The sequence below is a fragment of the Maylandia zebra genome, linkage group LG18 (assembly GCF_041146795.1).
Source record: "Maylandia zebra isolate NMK-2024a linkage group LG18, Mzebra_GT3a, whole genome shotgun sequence".
Taxonomy (NCBI): Eukaryota; Metazoa; Chordata; class Actinopteri; order Cichliformes; family Cichlidae; genus Maylandia; species Maylandia zebra.
In genome coordinates, this window is record NC_135184.1 from 9,394,396 (window position 1) to 9,416,234 (window position 21,839).

Here is a 21,839-nt window from a genome sequence, read left to right on the forward strand (position 1 = left end):
GCATCTGCGACATCAAGTTTACCTCTCGGCCACGGAATAGACAAAGTTGGGACTAAATGAAAACAAATATAAACCTAAATGTATTTTAAACTTTGAACTGCGTTTAATATAAATCGCTGGCATATTAACCGTCTTCGCACCGGAAACAACAATGGCTTCACTTTTCGCGGCGGAGTGATTCATCTTCACATGAAACAATCGTTTGTAGTGCGGCTGCCGGTCAGGAAACAGTAGTACGGTGGGGAAAAGTTTCCCGCCGTGTTTTAGTGTTATCGCTGAGGTTCCCCTTTAACAGCAGCCAGATAATTATTTTTAATAACTCACCATGAGGCGAGCGAGAAGTTCCAGAAATAAATGTGAGAGTGCACCAGAAAATGGAGAAGCCCAGTCAAAAACAGGTCTGTGTGTCGTATTAGCATAATATTGTAGCTGCTGCAGGGTAACTACGCCATTGAACTGTGGACATGTTCGGACAGGAGACAGCATGAAGATCAATATTATGAAGCTTCACTCATAATTCAGACACCGGTACTGTCTGTGTGAAATAATAATAAAAAATTGTCAGCTTAAAAAACAAACGAAACAATTTTTGTAGCTCGGTTTGCTGATAAATCCGGTTGCGTTTCTAAAATTTCAAATAAAATAAGTTCCTAAGTGAGCAGTTAAAACGACCAATAAAAAAGTATTTATTTGTTGTGAGCTACATTTATTGCATACCAAAAGCGAAGGGGCCTTTTCTAATGTGACCTGCTTACTGTCTAACATATACTGCTAACATTCTGGAATGTTTATGTTAAATATGACCACTTTAATTGTAAAATAATGATGCCAATGTGTGTAGAAATGATTATGCTTTAAATTACTGTAAACATTTAATTTTTGACATTTTCCCTCAAATTTTTGTTCCAGATGATGTCAGTGAGAGGGTTAACTCAAACATGATCATGCTACTTTTTAAACTTGTTTGTCCAGAGCAGCCAATCAGAACAAACTTGGAATAAAGGAAGTTTGCACTGAAATGAAGGCGAGAAAAAACAGTTTGTTCTGATGCATTTGTTGAACTAAGGGGAGAATTCGAGTGTAATGAGCTCCCTTTAAAAGTAAGGCTGATTTTCTTTGCAGCCACTCTTTGCTTTGCTTCTGTTAAAATTAAAATGTTTCACAGCTATTTGCACCTTCCAGGAAAAAAAGAAGAAGCATGTATTGGTTTTATTTTTCTTTTTACTATTTTGCAGTTTATCCAGACGTTTTTTCATTTTTTTTAAACAACAGCAGCATTAATACTTTTTTTATTTTAATATAATTGGTATTTGTCAGGGGACAAAAATTAAGGAAGAGGTATTACAGACACAGAGTTTTAATAACTTAAAGACTTGTTTCTGATCTCTAAAAGGCCACTGTGTAAGAGTTAGATTTTCTTCTGTGTGTATTTCTAATCAGTGTGGCAGTGGATGGGGGATAAAAGACAGTGGGAATCATACTCTCCATCAGCCTGTGCCGTCTTGGACTCGGCCGTCTCTTCTGGGAAAACATCTGTCACTCTCTCTCTGGGCTCGGGGACAGCCTACGAAGTTGATCTGAAGAAGATGGTTCAGATCAATCCTGTCACAAAGTACAAACGGAAAGTTCGCTGTCAGAATGTAAAAGCAGGTGTGTTTTTCGCTGTGAATTTTCTGTCATCCTCCCTGCTCCCTGTATTCTGTTTTCATAAATCCTCATTTTTAAATTGTGTTGCTTGATATTTTCTTAACTGCAGTTTAGTTCATTTTTAAATAAATGTCTTTTGTAGAAATGGTATCTAAAACATAATTTCATGAAATTTATATAGTTTATTTCAGTTTAAATTTAATTGAAAAATCTGAATTCTTGGAGGTACTCACAGTCTTTCCTCTTTTCTCCTGTTTTATTAAGAAAGTCAGAATGAAGCTGGTGACGTTGCTACTCATAATGAGAAACCAGCTCAAGTTAAAGAGGAAGAGGAGGACACAGAAGAGCAGCCTGCAGCTAAGAAGAGAAGAGGACAAAGCAAGAGCCAGACAAAAACTGAAGAAATGCCCAAAAAAGCCAAAGAAGAAGTAAAAAGTGAAGGTAACATGGATCTAATTTCTTTATATACTTACAAAATTTTACAGCCATGACAACATTAGTCATTATCAAAGCACAGTAACTTTTAAAGCTTTTAAGGATCAGGTGAGCATGGAATTGCATCTGAACTGTAGATGTTTCTTCACCTCACTACTCTTTTGTGTTTGATCTGTTCTGAACAGAAGTTGTGAAGACAGTGGTCATGAAGGGAAAAGCACCAGTAGACTCTGAATGTAAAGCCAAACTGGGAAAGGTACAGTGTTGGCATCCACACGATATATAAATCTCACGATTCATGTCAGTCATGCTTGTGGTTTGACACCTGGCTGCTATAAGGCAAAGCTTTCCCCCAGTTACAGTTCCTCTTGTGACAAACTATTCTGATCAGTGTCTGCTTAAACACAAATAAATCTTTCAGTGAAGCTTAAATTTTCTAAATGGTTGTTTTCAACTGAATACCATATATATGATTGTGTTTTTCCACACACTAAACAGATAAGCAATAAATCTGAGAAGTATTGTTACAATTAGAAGATAATTGAATTCATCTTACCTAATTGTCAGTAGATTTACATATGACTGTTACATGAAAATATAAGACGTGGTAATTGGTTCTGTTTAAATTATTTTTTAACATAATTGCAAATCTGTTCTTTTTAAACACAAAAAAGTAAATATTTTATATACAAATATTTATATTTCCTGAATGCAGACATGGTGGGATTCTTTTGATTTGTATAACTCATTTTTATATTTCTATTTCAGGCTCATGTTTACAATGAAGGAAATGATGTTTACGATGTGATGCTCAATCAGGTAACACAATTAAAAGGAAATAAATTATGCTCAGTTCCATCTTTATAGTTTTTTTTAGGGCTGTGTGACTTAGATCAGCCGTCCCCAACCCCCGGGCCTCGGACCGGTACCGGTCCGTGAGTTGTTTGGTACTGGGCCGCGAGAGTTGAGGCTCAGGTGTGAAATGTATGGTTTTCAGGGTTTTTATCGGTTTTCAGCGTTATTTTGTTATCGTCAACTCTGTTTTCCTGGGTCTTTTCACGTGTGTTATGAATAAATCTTCTTTTTTTCGGTACCGGTACTAGTTTTATTTTGTTGTATTTTTCCGCGACACCTTAAAGGCCGGTCTGTGAAAATATTGTCAGGCATAAACCGGTCCGTGGCGCAAAAAAGGTTGGGGACCGCTGCCTTAGATGGTCATACTAGGACTATCCCTGTCTACAACATCATCTAAAGTCAAAAGCTGAAAAACCTGCCAGAAACTGACTGTTTGGAGCAGACCAGAGGTTTTGGCTCACAGGGATTATTTGTGCACACGCTGACCTCATTGTTCAGTAAATATGCGATAGCATGATAGATCCATTTTAATAACATTTATTATTATTTCATCCTGGAGCAGTATAGGTAGTACTTTATAGGTAATAATGAAAAAGTGAAAACTTTAAATCTCACAAATTCAGTTTTTTAGCTTCAGTTTCCAATTTGTAGCCTGCAGTAAACATCATTTGTTTCAATTTGCAGACAAATCTTCAGTTTAACAACAACAAATATTACCTGATCCAGCTGCTGGAGGACGACAGCTCCAAGGTTTACAGTGTGTGGATGAGATGGGGCAGGGGTATGTTCAATGTCAACTGACAGTTTTTGTTTGAAAATATTTGTCATTTTGCAGAAATTGCACCACCTTTGTGCATTTTGTTGATTTTTATCATTTGTTTCTGCAGTGGGTAAAGTAGGTCAAAACAGCCTTACAGTCTGTGGTGGAGACCTGCTGAAGGCCAAAGATGTCTTCAAGAAAAAGTGAGTTTTTCTGACCTTTTTAATTTGGTTCTGCCTGCTTCTAATGATGTTGATTTATTAACAAATCGTTTTAATAATTACTGTCTTTCTATTATCGATAATATTTGCCCTATTAAAACTAGACTAGCCCCTGTTACAAAACCCTCGCCCTGGATAAACGACAGCATTCGCTGTTTAAAGCGTGTCTGTCGTAAAGCTGAGCGTTTGTGGAGAAAGACTCATTTACAGGTTCATCTCTTTCATTTAAAAGACCTTTTAGTTTCCTTTAACGCTTCAATTCGTGATGCAAGGGCTGCTTATTTTTCAAACCTAGTCTCTAGGAGCAGAGGTAACCCTAAGGTTTTATTTGACACTATTAGGGATATAGTTGCTCCGGCTTCTGCTGCTGTCCCAATTTCTTCGAACGAAGACTGGGAAAATTTTCTTTCCTTCTTTGTTGAAAAGGTTAGCAATGTAAGGAGCAACATCTCTCCCTCCATGTACCATTTGCCTGTTCCGATTTTACTTAAGCCTGTCATATTTGAAAGATTTTCACCAGTGTCTTTACCTGAGTTGTTGACGCTGGTTACTTCAATTAGATCATCCTCTTGCCCCCTTGATATTTTATCTGGGTCTTTGTTTAAAAATGTTTTTGAGTCTATTGGTCCTAGTGTTCTTAAAATTATTAATGCATCTCTACTCTCTGGTCAGGTCCCTGGTTACTGTAAAAGTGCTGTCATTCACCCACTTTTAAAAAAGCCTAAACTTGATCCTTCTTTGCTTTCCAGTTACAGACCTATCTAAAAATTGCCTTTTATTGCCAAGATTTTAGAAAAGGTTGTGGCCAAGCAACTCACAGTTGTTCTAGATGAACATAAAATTCTCGATAAATTTCAATCTGGCTTTTGTAAGGCTCACTCTACCGAAACTGCACTTCTTAGAGTGTCTAATGATATTTTGATGAATTATGATGCTGGAGAGTGCACTGTTTTGATGTTGCTGGATCTGACCTCTGCTTTTGACACTGTTGATCATCTTATTTTGTTAGATAGATTAAACCACTGGGTGGGTGTATCGGGTACCGCATTGGAATGGTTTAAATCCTATTTGTCAAATCGATCTTTCTCTGTGGCTGCCTCTAAGTTCAGATCCTCCGTCAGCTCTCTTGCCTGTGGGGTGCCTCAGGGCTCTGTCTTGGGATCGTTATTGTTTTTGTTGTATTTACTCCCTCTTCTGCAACTTCTTAGCTCTTTCTCTGATATTTCATATCATTGTTATGCAGATGATATTCAGCTATATATCTCTTTTAGGCCACCTGATGTTTCTAAACTCCAAATCTTGCAGTCCTGCTTAGATTCCGTTAGAGATCGGCTGGCTGGTAATTACCTTCAACTAAATGCTGATAAAACGGAAGTCATTGTCTTTGCTCCTGAGAAATTTGTTCCCCTCGTGGTTAAAAATCTAGGCCCTCTTGCTTCTTATATTAAATCCTCCATTAGGAACCTTGGTGTTACACTTGATCCAGCTCTGACGCTGGACACACACGTTAAATCTTTGGTTCGCTCTTGTTTTTTCCATTTAACAAATATTGCTAAGCTGAGTCCCATTGTGTCACGTTCCGAATTGGAAATGATTATTCATGTTTTTGTTTAATTGCGCTTAGACTATTGTAATTCCTTGTTTACTTGCTTAAGTAATGCCTCCCTGGAACGACTGCAGGGTGTTCAAAATGCTGCTGCTAAGCTTCTGATAAAGCATCACAAATACTCAGATGCCACTCCCCTGCTGATTCAACTGCATTGGCTCCCTGTCAAGTTCAGGGTCCATTTTAAGATCATAATCATGACTTATAGGGACCTGCACGGTGTAGCTCCAACTTACAGACTCCCAGACTCTGGAACTCGCTCCCTTTGAGTTTGAGATCTGTGGACTCAGTCATGTCTTTTAAAAAGCAGTTAAAAACGCATCTGTTTAAACTTGCTTTTGGTTGATTTTGTTTTGTTTGAGATTTTAATGTCTGTTTTCTGCCTCTGTAAAGCACTTTGTGATTTTATCTTGAAAGGTGCTATATAAATAAAATTTTACTTTACTTTACATTTTGTGACTGACAGTGGAAAAAGAAAGGTTTTCCAGGTGCCTTCATGGATGTGTGTTTGGTGAAATTCCAACTTGTTTGTTTTGCTGCAGGTTCTTTGAAAAGACCAAGAACGAATGGGAGCATCGAGATAGTTTTGAGAAAGTAGCTGGAAAATATGACATGGTGTTTATGGACTACAGCACGAATGAAAAGGTACGTTTAGGAAAAGTCTTACTAAAAGTCATTCTTGGCATTTAGCAGCCATGTTAGCAAAGCCTCTGGGCGTTCTTACTTTGAAATTCCTATATAAGTGAATAGAAAAAAGCCATACTACTAGCGGCAAAATTACTGCTTCATAAACACCTCAGTCCAGAGGCCTGAGCTGATTAGCATCTCTGGGTCCTAATTAGCTCTTTGGGGGTTGGATAACTGTCATCTCTGTTGTTTAAGAATTGTACCATAGATTTCTATTAAGGAGTCTTTGAGTGTTATAATGCCGAAACTTCTGTCAGCAGAAGTTGCACTGGAGAAATATGTTCAGAAATATGTTACATTCAATAAAAGATCACAGTAGATAGCCGCCCCTCCCCGAGCCTTGTTAAAAGGGATTTTTTTCTTCCCACTGTCACCAATTGTTTCCTTATATGGGGGCTGTCTGATTGTTTGGATTTTTTTCTGTATCTTTTTAGGGTTTCACCTTATAATATAAAGCACCTTGAGCTGACTGTTCTTGTCATTTGGCACTATATAAATAAAACTGAACTGAATTAAAAGGTTGGATGTGTCAGATTGTATTCTTGGATGTTTTTCACCATTCCAGGAGGAGAATCAGACCACAGTGGATACTGTACCAAAAAAGAAAACCTCCGAGCTGGATTCAAGGATTCAGTCTCTCCTAGAGCTCATCTGTGATCTGAAAGCCATGGAGGAGTGTGTGCTGGAGATGAAGTTTGACACCAAGAAAGCTCCTCTTGGTCAGTCTGACTCAAATTCATTATTACAGGTTGATTTGACTAAATGAGAAGATGAAGTTGGTGACAGAGTGACCAGTATTTCCATGCACGGTGTCAGACTTGACATTTTTCTTCCTTTCTACCTTTAGGCAAGCTGACCCCAGAGCAGATCCGAGCAGGTTACTCAGCACTGAAGAAGATCGAGGATTGCTTGAAGAAGAAGAAAGGGAGCAGTCGTGACCTTTTAGAAGCATGCAATCAATTTTACACCCGCATCCCACATGACTTTGGGTAAAAGGATGAAACTTTAGACAAAACCAGAGTGTAGATAGTTACCACCGATTCCTGTCTTGCTGTAACTAAAAGGTGTAACCCTTATAGGTTGAAAACTCCCCCACTTATCCAAACAGAAGAAGAGCTGAAAGCCAAAATTGCCCTTTTGGAGGTAAAATGTTTTGATTTTATTCGGTTTGCTTAAAAAACCTTTCTTAACTGAACAATGTCTCCCATCCCTGTTTTAAAGGCACTGAGTGACATCCAGATAGCAGTAAAAATGGTCAAGTCCAGTGAAGACAGCGATGAACATCCTCTGGACAGACAGTATCACTCCCTCCGGTGCAAACTGCAGCCTCTGGACTCCAGCAACAATGAGTACAAGGTCAGTGTGATTTAAATAATTAACTAACCAGTTTTACCAAACCGTGTCACATTATTGATGTTACTTGTTCTTAGCCTCAAAACAATTTGATAGGCTGATGTAGTTGCGTAAGACTTTTCTGCATCTAAATCATTATGCACAGAGAATAATTTATTCATTTGTAGTCATTTCACTTGAAGTGCTGCAACCTCAGCGTTGACTAGTTGATAGTTTGTGGTGCATCTTCTCATCTGATCATATTCTCCTTGGTAGGGCAATTGCTGGTGTTACTTTATTAATGCCAAACCTGTCAGGGCTCATATATTATTTTTGACAGCAGGATGAACAGACTACTTGTGACCTTCTGACTGCTAGTTAATTTATGTTTACACTAACTAAACTAACTAACACTATGTCAGGAACATAGTGTTCCAAAGGTCTGTCTGCAAACACAGATAGTTAGTCTGTCAGCAGAAGCTGCTGTTGAGTTTGTGAAACCTCCTATCATGTCCAAATGTGAAAACAGCACAGGCTCTGTTGTTCAGCTGAAATAAAAAAATATTTGATATGCTGGAAATACTAGCTTTTTAATGTGTGGTTTTTAAAATCATTATTATTATTATTATTTTTATTTAGACTAAAATATCTGGTGGGGCACTGCTCTGTAAACAGTGTCAAATCTTGTTTAATTTAATCCAGAGATAACGTGCATATATCTCACAGTGAACTGACTGATACTGAGTAGGTACCATGGAGATTTCCTTTGGCTGACTACATTTCCATTCACACTAAAACTTGTGTAGTTGTTAGTCTTCAGTATTATCTTGGATTCCTTTCAGCATTTTGCATTGAGCTAACTTTCCTCCTCTTTGTGTGAAGGTGATAGAGCAGTATCTGCACACCACTCACGCCCCCACCCACTGTGACTACACCATGACCGTGCTTGACATTTTCTCAGTGGACAGAGACGGGGAGAGCAAAAACTTCCTGTCACAGTTAAGTAACAGGTAGGAAGAAATACTGTTACTGCTTTATGACTTCAAGCTGACTTCAAAATCAGATTTATTATGCTGCATGTTTGCATTGATAAAAATCCAACATTGATGTCAATGAAAATTATGGGGTTTTTTTTCACAATGAGCCAAGCTAACCATCTACCTGTCTGCCAGGACTCTGCTGTGGCACGGTTCACGTCTGTCTAACTGGGTCGGCATCCTCAGTCAGGGACTTCGAGTGGCCCCCCCTGAAGCTCCTGTTACTGGTTACATGGTAGGATGGAATATCAAAATTCAAAAAGACCAGTCCTTAAGACCAGTCTTAGGTCCAACACGGGTTGCAGTACACTAGCGGAAAGCCTGGATATTAAATATTCAATATTTATTGAATATTGAATATTTACAGTACTTATTGTTGTCATCATTGTTCTTCATTGGTATCTTAAAATGTCTTGATCTTAATTTTTTAAAACCGTGTAGGAACCTCGGTGAGAGAATGAAAGACAAATAAAATATGCAGTTTGACTTTGTCTCAGCTTGTATGTAACAGAAGTTAAACACATTTTTAAGAAAAAATCAATAAAATTGATCTAAATAATTACATTTTAAGGAGTCTCTAAAATGTGATCAATTTTCAACATGAAATTATCTCAGGCATTGAAATTGAACTCACATCGGTATATTACATTTTCTCATTTCTCTTTCACTCAGTTTGGTAAAGGTATCTACTTTGCTGACATGTCATCAAAAAGTGCCAACTACTGTTTTTCCAACCAGAACAACAACGTTGGACTGCTGCTACTGTGTGAAGTAAGGGTGGTTTTTTGTTTGTTTGTTTGTTTGCCATTAATAATTTTCATTATTGAAGTTTTGTTGCAGCTGCTCTGGCCTGCAAATGTCTTAAATTTGCTGCCAAGGAAATGTCTTGTCTGTAATCTGCAATGAAGTTTTGTTTTTGCAGGTTGAACAGTTATATTTATAATTTGTATCCAGATACTTTTTTGATCCTGCAATGAGGATGTTTACTGCTGAGGTCTCAGGTAGAGACCCGTAGGAAGCCAAAAAAGCTGAATTTGATACCCAGAAAAATTCCTCTGCAAAGTGTAGTGGCCTAAATATAATGCAGCACTGGTAAATATTCATATATTCATGCCCACAGGTCGCTCTGGGAGAATCTAATGAGCTGCTGGATGCAGACTATGAAGCAAACAATCTGCCTGCTGGAAAACACAGCACCAAGGGTCTGGGACAGACTGGACCTGACCACAAAAACGCTGTCACACTGTAAGTCTCTCTAATTATAATGATATATTTAACACAGGCCAGTTACTGCTCAGGTATTTGGTCCATTGCTTTAAAACGAGGCCTTCATAAGTTTTAGCTCACTCAAAACACAGCTGCCTATCTTGTTTAGCACTGCTCATTCAAGGACAGTATAGACGGGATGCATGCAACCTCTAAGTTCAGTGAAGCAGTTCTCCACCTGCTGCTTACAGCAGGTTTCCAGAGTCGTCTAAGAACTGTCATTACCAGCTGCTGTTGTAGTCTGTACGACTCCAGGATAACAGACTCTCTGGAGAGCAGCTGAATGACACCAAAGAGCACAACAATACCCCACTGGTGGGAAAACACCATGGGAAGGTCCAGGAATAGTTGTGTAGAGATCACTTATCATTTAAAACAAAAGGAAGGGAATATTGTAAATAGATGGGCAAAATAAATAAAAGAAATGCTAAAAAGCAACACAGAATACACTTAGGCAGCTTTAATGTCCCGTTCAAGCCCACTGAAGTAAAGTCTAGAGCTCAATTTGTGTGGGAAGCACTGATTTAAAGTGATAAATTTAGTTCAGAGACCCTTGTAACCCATAGTGCTTGTATAGATTACCTAAACTGTTTATCTAATCTACTTAGACCTCTCTACTGAGGGCTATGTTCAAGCACTTCATATAAATGTCAGATGTTTATGTTACAGAAAAAGGCAATTTGGAGTGAGACCACTTAAATGAAAGTCAAAATGCTGAATGCTGAACTCTGCTGGCTACATGATGACTCATTCGTTAATGCACTGGCCTTGCTTTCCCCTTGTTTATTCTGCTGTTTTTCCTGCTGTGCCGCTTCTCCTCCATAGCTTCCACCAAATTCTGTTTTTCACTGCAGACCAGTCAGCTGACCATGAAACACAGCAGTGAATGTGTTTAGCTCCATTTGTGAAAATGAAGTCTGACCTGCCATGATAGAAAATGCAGTTTGTTTGTGGTTTGCTATGACCTTATTAGATGGTTGAAACTGCTGCAGTCTGTGGGGTTATACACTCATAGCTTCTCTAGTCTGCTTGTCACAGTTTCGTAAATCCCTTCGGTGTGTAAGGAGCCTGTAAGGCTGCAATAAAACCGTAGCATATATGAATGTGGTGGGTGACGGTGTTTGTTGTGGTCGTGGTGTGTGTAGGCGTGAAAATAGGTGCACAAAGTTTTCTCAAATAATTTATTAAATAATACGAATAGTTTCTAAATGTAATTGGTAACCTGTCCAGGGTGCATCTTGCTCTATGACAGCTGGGATAGGCTCCTGCCTTCGTCTGATAAGTGGGAGAAAATGAATGCATGCATCAATAGATTGACCCACTTTGTGAAGAATAAGCAGTATAAATGTCTAACTGTGATCCCATGGTTGGATTTCAAACTCACTGGAGATGTAGCTGGATGAGAAACAGACCAGCAGGAAAGGGCCAGGGGTAGGTGGTTAGCAACATCCGAATTGTTTCAGATGGATTAAAAAACCAAGTTTGGATAAATTACCAAAGATTGAAGAGGTGTTCACATAACTGTGCCCCATATAAAATCGATGTGTTTGAAACACTGGGTTGAAGTCACTGTGAGTAGTCAGTGAGACTAGAACGATGCTCCCTAAATGCACTCCATTTACCAGTGAACAAATTCATAGTCACAATCTACAAAAACGATAGAGAAGATTCAACAGTGTGAACATTTTAGAGCCATATTTATTTGTTGTTGTTGAGTTGTCTAAAAACAAGAATGCTACAGAAAGTAATTTCAAGATATTAACGCACGGTTTACAGTCCTACATTAAGGCCTGTTAATTACTGAATCCTGTTTCCACTATAACGACTCTGTCATTATATATAGTGACAAGTCTCACCTTAGGCCTATATTTAACCTACATGCCATGAGCAGTAATTACATTCTTTTAGACTGGTATTAACAAACTGCACCTGTCCTGTTAGTAAGTTACCTGAAGCTGAAGAAATTAGTTTACGACTTTTCACTGCAGTTTTTTTAATGCCTTAAAATACTCTTTAATCTTCACATGGTGTACCTAATTCTGTTAAAATTAGCAGGAGGTTTGGAATATATCTTTATCACTTGCATAACAACAGCAGCCCTGCATTTGTCCAATACAAGCCCAAGGTTTGATAACGGAGCGTATTCTATTTGTAAATTAATTGTAGTATACTGCTGCACACTGTTTCACTACAGTTTAAGTGATTTGCAAAACATCCCCAGAGATGGATGGCATAGTGGTGCAGTGGTTAGCACTGTTGTCTCACAGCGAGAAGGTCCTGGGTGTGAATCTCCTGGCCAGCTGGAGTCTGCATGCTCTCCCTATGTGTGCTTCCTCGGCTTGTTAGGTTAATTGGTAATTCTAAATTAACGATAAATAAGAATGTGAGTGGTTGTCTGTCTTGTGTTGGCCTTTTAATAGATTGGAAGTGCCCTGCCTCTCGCTCCAAGATATCTGGGATGCGATTGAGCTTTCCCATGATTCTGAACTGGAGAAGGAGTTAAGAGGATGGATCAAAGATCCTAAAAAATAGCCGAAGAAAAAAAAAAGAAATTGAAGCCAAAGAGTGCAGAATATTTTCCTTTTTTGGGAAAAAAATTGTTACAATCACCTAAAAGAAATTTTAAACAAAGGTAATTTGTGTTAATCCCACGGATTTATTTTATTGTTTCTCGATTTCTTTCTCAGGGACGGTATGACGGTGCCGATGGGGCCTGGCGTGAAAACGGGAGTGGGTAAATCTAACGCTTACTCCCTCCTCTACAACGAGTTCATTGTTTACAATCCTGCACAGACTCGCATGAGGTACCTGCTGCGTGTAAAGTTTAACTACTCATCACTGTGGTGAAGCCTTGGGAACTGTGTGCCTTTGTGAAATATGGATGAATGTTTAGGCGTTTTTAGTCATTCTTCATGTAGCGTTAACTTCTATGTTTCGGGGCATGGGTGGGGGTTGGATGTTACACCTGAAAACACTCGTTCATATAAGGCTGCAGCAATTGCTCAACTGAGAAAAATCATTTACAGCTGTTTTGATAATATAATGAATTGTTTTAGGGTTTTTTCCAAGACAAAAACTGTAGATGCGTCATCAAAGGCATGACTAGTGGATGTTTCATTATACAATAAATTATATTAAAAAGGAAAATCTTGCATATGAATTGATTTTTTTCCCCCATCTTGGGATTAGTGCCAGCATTTTCACTTCTTTGACATCTTATATCGAATTGACTGCTGGGTTGAAATAACTCAAAATAATCACTGATGCTGGCAGCAGGATTTGCTGAAGGTTCTGCATCACCATATATAAATGAGTGTCTGAGGAAACCATGAGGGACCAACTGAGGGAAAACATCAACTTTGAGTTCAACTTTTTCTTGGATTTTCTACAGTTTCTCTTATATCCTGGTATCATGTATGAGAAAAAGCTGTTGTTCGACAGAGGTTTGTTATACTAGATACTAGATACTTTAACATGGAGAGGATACACAAAACCTTTTGCACTACTTTTTGTCCCTGTATATGTATATTACTAAACGTCCTTGGATCAGTAGAAGGTCTCATTATCATTATTAAGGGTAGAATGGTTTTAGTGTAGGTGTTTGTTGTAACACAAATATTCTTCTGGATCTGTTATGAGGATGAAGGTTTTTAAATTTTGAAGAGTGGGAATAAAAATAAATGACTCAACATAAAGTGTGGTGGGTTTTTTTGTTTGATTTTTAATGGATTTAAATCTGAGACAAAGACAAGATTCTATGCAAACAGATTTTTTTTTTTTTTTGTGTGTGACATGATGCGAGGAGATTATATACAGCACATAATGATAGAGGACATTTTAATCCACAGTCTGAAGTGTCCGTTTGTTTTGTATATGCAGTTTCACCTCCTCCCCAGGATGTAGAGGAAAATTAGGACTACATCTAGGTAGATTCTGAGAGCAGCGTTGATGTAATCTTCTGGATCTGCACTGTAGGCCATCCTCCCCATCACCAGCTGACAGTCGATCACCAGGTACTAAGAGAGGCAGAGGAGGAGGAGATTTAGACCATAGTGAGAAAAATGCGACCAAATTATATTAAAATACACTGTATTTTAAATTAAACAAAATACAGCTAATGCAGATTTATTTAAACTCCTTGAATTAAAGCTGAAACTCTTTGTTGTTGTATTTTAAAAGTGTCCTCGTTCGAAAACCTGTGGACCTTACTGGATCTTGTTCCTTCTCTTACCAATGAAAACAACAGAGCTCCCAGACATCCATAGATAACTTCAGCAATGTAGCTGTAGTAGAATGTGCAAAATATCCCAAACATGGCGACGTCCACGACCAGAATCAACAAAGCACTGTTGCAATAAGTAAAATCATAGCGAGTCTGCAAATAACAGAAAGACATAAAGACATGAATGTCATTATTAAATAATCTATCAGTGTCTAATCTTATTTAGATTTTTTTTCTGTAGTGCACAGTAACCATGTGACATATGAAATGAACATGTGAAATATTAATCTTTTGAAACTTGAAGCATATGAGTCTCATAAAATAAGGCATTTCAGATCTTTCAAATGCAAGGAAAAAGTGTTTGCATACTCTCCAAGGGACTATGTTGATGTATTTAAATTTCTTGAATGAGAAATAATCTACAATATGAGCAATATTAAATTTACTGTGATATAAAAAAAACCCTGCAAAATTAGCAAATGTTTGCACTGAAGGAGCCGGGACCAGTGATTTATAATTTTCTTTAAAATGAAAGATTGCTTAATCATTAAAAAAAATAGAGGGGAGATTAAAAAAAACTATTGGTTGGGCTGATCAGTATCAGTATTTATAAATGAATATTAAAAAAAATATATAATAATGGAATCCTTCAACCATGGTATGAGTGGTGAAGTTGCATAGTTTGTCCACCAGAGGGCAACCTGCAACTTCCCTGCTGGCAACACATGTTGGAAACGCCACAAACAAAACAACCCTCTGATCCAAGCAGAGTCGGGCAGAACATAAAGCGGTGAATAAATAAATACAGATAATGAATGTTAGGGGAATCTATTTATGTTTCATGTGTCTGAAAGAAAAAAAAATCAAATATCAGAGTATTCGATTTTTGAATAACCAAATATTGATATCAGTCTTACAAATATCAGTCTATTAAAATCATCTATGACCAAATAGTTAATCAGCTTCCCTTTCACGTTACATTTTTCACTGCATGCATTTTGTGTTATTCTGATGTGCTGTGGATTTTCTTTATAGAAACCTTTCAGAGTTTTGACTTCAAAGTCAGCTGAGAAATCTGCACTCTGCTTTGGTGAAGAAGAAGAAGAAAGCTTTTCAAATGTAGCGCTTCTGCACAGCCTGACGGTCTCACCTGCGCTGAAAAAGCGATGATTGAGATAGAAATGGCCAGCGTTACTCCCATAGCCAGGATCACAGCAGTGGTGTTGTGAAAGGAGGCGATGGTCCCCGTCATGTATGCCATGCTCACAGTGACAACAAACTGGAGGTAGAAAATTAAGTGCATTAAACATCTCCAGAACACGTGAAACACATTTTCCACTTATTTTCACTCAAAACAAAAAATAAGAACATATCAAATAATGAAAACAGAACAGAACATGTACAAGAAGCAAGGCCAGAAAGAAATTGTGTGAATGTGGTCTTCAGGTATGGATGCTTGTTTCCGACACTGAAAAAACAAACTTTTATATTCGGGCAATGTGGCCTTTTGGCCTCTGCTTTTCTAGTTTGTTGTGTTTGCCAGTCTCTTCCAGGAATTGCCGGGTTGAGGTGACCTAGATAAGAAAGCAGAACACATGAGCAGGTTTCGTTTAAGGCTTTTTCTTTTTCTCTTATACACACACTCATTCATACACTTGCCATGCATTCAGACATGAATGCACTTAATGAGTGCTTTTAAAAGAAAAGGTGCAGCAGTGAGCTTCTGCTTGCGTTTTGCTCTGCTGTACGTGCAGTATTTAACAACAACAGGAACAGGAAGAGCCTGTCCTAAATTAACATGCCAACCAAACCTGAAATCACTCAGTGAATCTGCTGCCCTTTAGAGAAAACTTTAGAGGTTTTGTTTTGGAAAATGTAAAAAGCAAACTTTTCACAAGTCATTTAGAGCTTTGAGTTCTCAGTTAGAATAGAAAAGTGCTACATAAGTGCCAGAACATTTACTATGTGTTTGTGGAAGTCTAAATCTTTGACAAAAGTCATCAGTGGGTTTTTTTGTTGCTGTTGTTCTTATTCTGACCTTTATTTCCTTTTTTTTAACAAAGTTATTGCTGAGCACTTAGCACTTATACTTTAACTTTTAGTTTTTAGTTAAGTGGTTCACAAGCTGAGGTGCCATCCTGACTGCATGACCAAAGTATTTCACTTCTCTTTCCAAAAATGTGACTGTGCCGTGTTTCATATCCATTTGATACATGGTTTTGTTATTTGTGACCCACCAGTGCCACAATGTTCCACGGGTGATGCTGGCTGAAGGACTTGCAGCAACTGAGGGCGATGGCGACCACAACGAAGACGATGAAGGAACTGAGATATACCCAAATGTTTGATTGCACTGCCTCTTTGACCACGCTGGAGAAGGTGAACACGCACACTACAGTGAAGGTGAACAGCAGCTGGAGCGTCACGATGCTAAAAACCTGTCCCGGAAAAGATAAAAGGCTGAGTTTTGTTTTTTAAATTACCGGTACAACTTTATTACTAAGTAACTACACTGTAAAAGAAAACTGCAAATGTTTTTCCTTAAATTTAACTCACATTAACAAAGAAGAACTAGTCCAACAATGTCAACTGTTTCCTTAGTCAGAGGCTGCTTTGAAATATTATAAACGTGGTGTCAAACATGCAGTTCTGGAGCCAGAGTTGGCTCACCAAAGACCCCAGACCAGCCCCCAGGATGGCCCAAAGAAATCTTTGATTTTTCAGTAAAATGCATACAGTACCTGGTGAGGTAACACCAACTTCATCACACTGGAGTCAAAGAATATTAAAAGTTGAGTATTTTTTAGATCTTGAGACATTATTTCAATCACAGAGTAAAATACTATCAATGTTTAGTGCGTGAAACCTGTAAATGTGAAGAGTTTGTGCTTTTCAACAGTCGCTGTGAATTATAATAGCAATAAACTTAAGCAATACACTTTTTTAAGGTGTATCATCTGCAGAAGCAGGGTTCATTAAGTGTTATTGTTTTTAAAACATACTTTTAGTTCTCTATATTAAAATAAAGATGGGTTGTTATACAATGTCTTTACTGGCTAGTCCCACTCAAATTGGGTTGTATGTAGATCATCTATTCATTTTCCTCAATTTATCCAGTTCAGGGTCACTTAGCAGCTGGAGCCTATCCCAGCTGTCATAGGGTGAGAGGCAGGATACAACCTGGAGAGGTTGTTAATCTGTGGCCATCCTAACAGAGTGGCAGCCGATCACATTTGGCCTGTTCAATATCAACAGTTAACCAAAGTGTGGGTCTCTGGACTGTGGAGAAAGCTGGAGTACCCGTTAAGGACCCTTGCAGGCACAGGGAGGGCGTGGAAATTCAAGGATGCTTGTGTGGTCCTTGAAAATAAGTTTGACTTCTCTCTTTTCTCAAATCTACTTATTTGTGCTCAGGAAGAAAGTGAGAGAAACAGCCTCCTTAATCTTCCGCATACAGGCACAAAATAGTTCCTGATTTTGCCAACTGTAACATGTGATTACCACGTGCTGCAATTACCAGTTCATAAAATAAACAGCTCCCTAAAAGTAAACAGGATTTGAAACACCCAACTTCTCCCACTCCAAGTGGCTGTTGTGTGAAAGTAGACCCGACCAAAACATCTGGCTGCTATGTTGACGTGCCATTACGGCTTCCTGTAACTGGCTGTGAAATTCAGGGTTACTTAAGTTTTGTATGTTTTAATTCCTTTTTGATTCTTTTCCTCTTTTATTGTTTCAGTCTAGTTTTTAGTTTTAAAAATTGCTTTATTTTTATGAGCGTTTGTGTTATTTTCAGTTTCAGAATATAGAATAATATGTCATTTTTCAGGGGCAAGAAAGTTGACTTACTCATTTAATTTAGTCTGATTTTTTTAAGGTGCATAATATTACTTATTTTATAGCTAAATGGAGTTAAAATTACTGATCATAACAACAACAAAAGAAAACAGTTTTGTGTTGTTGTGTTGCAGCAAATACAAAGAGTACTTGGCGCACATGTCTCAGAAAGATTTTCAATATTTATGGTGGATTCTTAGAGTTATCGTCCAAAACGTAGCGTACAAACCTTTCTAATAAACCCTTTCCTCACTATCTCGTCATCAAAGGAAGATGAGGACACCAGCGGAGTCGTTTCTGATGATATCTGTGGGTTTATGTCATGGAAAGACTCATAACGAGAGATTTGAGGTGGTTTGTACACTGGTGGGGCTTCAGAGTAGGCTGGAGGCTGCTCTTCTTGGTAGGAATGCATCGATGCTGAGGGGACATCAGAGCCGGGATCGTGCTGTGTCTCCTTGGAAGTGATGGAGTCTGCTGACATTCTGGTAAAAACTGAAAGTCAGTGACAAAAGAGGAACCAAATGTAAAAGTTAAATTCAAGTAAACATCAGCTGTGGCATGTATATCAGCACAAGTGGAAAGTGCAAGGTTTAAAAAAATACAATAAAACACGAGGACGTCATTAAAATCAGTAACCGAGCTACTAAAATAATATTTCTACTCATATATTTGGTTTCAAATAGCTGCAATAATTCTGAATGTGGACAGAAGGGCATTGCAAGTCAGATGCAGATTGTTTTTTTAAAAAATCCAGGCTTGCTGCTGACTTGTTACACAAGAATGATGTGGGCACTGAGAAGTAAAATGTTTGATTTCAGCATTTACCGTGGGAAAGTTGGTGTTGTGTCAGCTGATGTTGGCTAAAAGATTTATGATACCCAATTAAACTGAACTTATTTTGCAAACTATATTGCAGTTTTCACACTAAAATTAGACATGCTGTCTTTACTTAAAAATTAAACACTTGAACACAAATGACCTTACTTTACTTCATTTAAGTTTAATGCACATTACACAATATTATTTTAGCTCATTTTGTTACAAATGAACTGTTGCTGGGAATATCCTTGATCTTTTTTAAGTTAAGACTACTTGTAGACAATGAAGTGTTTAATGGACAGAGCTCAGTTTTTGCTGCATCTTACATGAAATCTGTTTTTATGGACACTTGAATTAGAAGTCTATAAAGGGAACTGACCCAGAGTCATGGTGGCCTTTTAAACCTTTCAGGTTTTTGGCCACACTACAAGTGGAAATCATATCAGACATCCACAAGAATCTGAACGTCTAAACACAGCAAAACTTAAATAATGATCACAACATCAGTAAAGTAAGAGTCTGAAATTAGACATGATCAGATCCATGAATGAAATAATGCTGCCTTATTTAGAAAAAGCAGTCCAGATAATTAAATGAAACAAGAACAGTGCAAATTAAGTAAACTATAAAACTTGCAAACAGTTGTTTTTACCAGTAGGAGAAGCACTGGTGTCAGGTACACAGGACGTTACCTTTTACATACTGTAGTATAGGTCTATAATAGAGAGTAAATTATTGTTCTTCCTACCTCTGTTGCTTGATAATCCCACAGTACTTAATGTGATGAAGGCTACACGTTAAACCTGGACAGGCTGACGATGGCAGCTGTATATTTTACTTACGTGATATTGAGTTTCACTTCCTTCCACTTTAAAGTGGCGAAACCTTCTGATGACTGACAGGGTTTAAAAACTCCTTTGTTTCTTAACAGATCGTTGGCCATTAAAGTGTCCAAGGACTTCCCAGGGTCCTCCTCAGTCTGAACTTCCAGAATTGAGTGCTGTAAAAATGTAAAAATGATTGATTTTTACATATTCCCCTGTGTCATTGTCCTGATTGTCTGTACCTGTGTATCATTCCTCCAGCTGTTCCTGCTTCCCTGATTACCTTATATGTATAAATAGTCCTCTCCTTTCCCTTAGATTTTGACATAGTGGCTGCATCATTCATTAGTTGCTCAGTTGTGTGCCTTCTCTCTGCATTGATTTGGCTTCTGTTTGCCCCTATTTTTGGACTTGTTTCCTGGACTGCTTGCAACCTGAATAAAGGTTTGCCATTTGTTGCCGTCATCCTGCCGTATCCTTTTTCTCACAGTCTACCTAAACTGCAGTTTGTGACAATATGGCCAGGCTTCTCCTTCTGCAGCAAATTTGCTGAGTCCTTACTCCAGCAGTCAGCCTCTCGAATCATGTGATCAGAAGCTACTGACTGTTCTGCTTTCATTTTGAATCTGTTAAACTTTCATTCACTTTAACCTCCTAAGACCCGAACTCTTTCATGGCATGCATTTTTAATTTCTCTTTGCTATTTGGGCTAATTGGGACCTGATGAATGTAAAAACAAAGAATTACGTGATTTTTTTTTTTTACCTGTCTGTCTGTGGTTCAAAGTATTGCTTATGTGTGCAAATGTAGAAACAGGTGCTTGAACATGAGTACATTCATAATTGTCTGGTTTTATTCAAATTATGAGGAAGTACTTAAAGTATAACACAAATAGTTCTTTTTTAAAATAGTATTTATAAATGCTAACTAAATACAATATTCATAGAAATCTGGGGTAATATTTTGTCTTTGGAAAGCTGTCCTGAAAATATTCACATATTCAGTTTGTCTGCTGCTGTCAGGCATAGACTGTAATTGCAATAATAAGTGTGCAACCTATTTCCAGACAGCTCATTCAGTGCTCACATTTCCCTCAAGAAAATAAAAGTACTAGGATAAATATTCATCTTTTGGGACAACACAAAATATTTTGTGTTTACTTCAGTTATTTTTAATGTCTGCTGTCCTTAATTAAAAACAGTATATATACACACACAACCATAATGAACAAACAGACACTAAGAGGAGTTGTTATTTAAGTGATAGCTTTTATTTCACAGGTTTATTATTTTTAAATTATGACATAGCTTATAGTTTTGAAGACGGTTGTGGTATATTTTCAGGTCTGTTTACATCACTGCCTCTTTTCAGTTTCATTTTCATTGTGTTTATACAAAACAACTATAGTGTGTGTTGATATTTAGGAAAATCCATTCTTTCCCCGACAAATGCTGTGATTCTTGTAACACTGGCTGCCGGACACTTCCTAAAAATTTAAAGTTACTTTACTTTCTTCAGGTCAATTTCTGGAGCAGTTCAAGCTTAGAGTTCAATGGTGACGTCGAGTGCAGAAGAGGAAATAGCTGAGGGGCATCATGTGGTAGAGCTGGGAGCTTCAGTTCACAGATACTGAGGGGATGTTGTGGTTTCAACTGTAAAAAGAACTAAGGCACAAAACATGCTTTTAAATGCAACAGTAACATGTTGTGCCCTCCCTGATTTTTAGATTTAATGCAGAATAAAGTCAGAAATTCGGAACTTGGAAATAACCACATCACAAACTTAAAGCTCAGATTTCATAAATGGGAACTGTGTGATGTTTGTCTTCATTGCACAATGACCCATACCATTGCATAATGGTTGGGCTGTGCTGGGACTTGCAGGTACCAGCTGCAGGAGCTACAGTAGAGCTAGTTTAGATACTTGGACATTTATTTTAAAGCATTATTTCAATTAACTGTAATGTTGGTGGTCACAGGACACAAAAATTGCATGTATGGAATCTCCAGGCAAATCTGATCAAAACTGCTTAAAACGTTTGGTGACTTTCATCTGAAATAAGGATTGGAAGGATTTGATTTTTATTACTGCTGCTGAATTACTCATGCATTTAAATTCAGGATTGTTTGAGTGCCACGTCTCGCTCTTATGTCTCTGACCTGAACACAGTGTACTGTGCTTTATAAAAGCTCCTCATTGTGCTGTCTGGTTCTCACAAACCTCTTCTATGCTCAGCAGTGTGCACTTTGCTGTCTGCCACATATGCATATAAGCCTGAAATAACTGAT

The 21,839-nt window shown here is 37.9% G+C and overlaps 2 protein-coding genes and 1 long non-coding RNA gene across 6 annotated transcripts; 2 read left to right on the forward strand and 1 right to left on the reverse strand.

Moving 5' to 3' along the window:
* The first annotated feature begins 11 nt into the window (after window positions 1-11).
* Window positions 12-13,541, forward strand: parp2 (poly (ADP-ribose) polymerase 2). 2 transcript variants are annotated; one of them, XM_012920204.4, is made up of 17 exons: window positions 12-398; window positions 1,441-1,650; window positions 1,912-2,088; window positions 2,268-2,338; window positions 2,851-2,901; window positions 3,622-3,718; window positions 3,825-3,900; window positions 6,067-6,169; window positions 6,777-6,930; window positions 7,059-7,200; window positions 7,291-7,354; window positions 7,433-7,567; window positions 8,426-8,553; window positions 8,716-8,815; window positions 9,253-9,351; window positions 9,701-9,825; window positions 12,534-13,541. In XM_012920204.4, exons 1-17 carry the CDS (start codon window positions 326-328, stop codon window positions 12,691-12,693), a joined length of 1,965 nt encoding a protein of 654 aa, XP_012775658.3. In that variant the 5' UTR covers window positions 12-325; the 3' UTR covers window positions 12,694-13,541. The 2 variants fall into 2 exon arrangements, with proteins under 2 accessions (XP_012775658.3, XP_012775659.3); XM_012920205.5 differs by lacking the exon at window positions 12-398 and adding an exon at window positions 443-528.
* Window positions 13,542-13,557: 16 nt separating this feature from the next.
* On the reverse strand, window positions 13,558-20,097 carry si:ch211-284o19.8 (protein lifeguard 1). 2 transcript variants are annotated; one of them, XM_076876322.1, is made up of 7 exons: window positions 19,835-20,097; window positions 19,570-19,727; window positions 18,135-18,400; window positions 16,306-16,506; window positions 15,219-15,347; window positions 14,056-14,221; window positions 13,558-13,862 (listed from the first exon to the last, which is right to left on the reverse strand). In XM_076876322.1, the coding sequence occupies exons 3-7, from the start codon at window positions 18,387-18,389 to the stop codon at window positions 13,684-13,686; spliced, it is 930 nt and encodes a 309-aa protein (XP_076732437.1). In that variant the 5' UTR covers window positions 18,390-18,400; window positions 19,570-19,727; window positions 19,835-20,097; the 3' UTR covers window positions 13,558-13,683. The 2 variants fall into 2 exon arrangements, with proteins under 2 accessions (XP_076732437.1, XP_004555257.2); XM_004555200.3 differs by having other exon boundaries at window positions 14,078-14,221; window positions 19,835-20,091.
* On the forward strand, window positions 13,724-16,417 carry LOC143413386 (uncharacterized). Of its 2 annotated transcripts, XR_013094012.1 has the most exons (4): window positions 13,724-13,859; window positions 15,104-15,353; window positions 15,612-15,671; window positions 16,309-16,417. It is a non-coding gene; the product is annotated as an uncharacterized LOC143413386 (long non-coding RNA). The 2 variants fall into 2 exon arrangements; XR_013094011.1 differs by having other exon boundaries at window positions 15,104-15,671.
* Window positions 20,098-21,839: the final 1,742 nt, after the last annotated feature.

Excerpts from the sequence above, each read along its gene's own strand:
- si:ch211-284o19.8 (XM_076876322.1), bottom strand. The coding sequence starts at position 18,389 with ATGTCAGCAGACTCCATCACTTCCAAGGAGACACAGCACGATCCCGGC. Across the intron at positions 16,507-18,134 it reads GGAAAGGGTTTATTAGAAAG|GTTTTTAGCATCGTGACGCT; the intron begins GTTTGTACGCTA and ends TTTCCGGGACAG. Across the intron at positions 15,348-16,305 it reads CGTGGAACATTGTGGCACTG|TTTGTTGTCACTGTGAGCAT; the intron begins GTGGGTCACAAA and ends TTCTACCTCCAG.
- parp2 (XM_012920204.4), top strand. The coding sequence starts at position 326 with ATGAGGCGAGCGAGAAGTTCCAGAAATAAATGTGAGAGTGCACCAGAA. Across the intron at positions 399-1,440 it reads AGAAGCCCAGTCAAAAACAG|TGTGGCAGTGGATGGGGGAT; the intron begins GTCTGTGTGTCG and ends ATTTCTAATCAG. Across the intron at positions 2,339-2,850 it reads GTAAAGCCAAACTGGGAAAG|GCTCATGTTTACAATGAAGG; the intron begins GTACAGTGTTGG and ends TTTCTATTTCAG.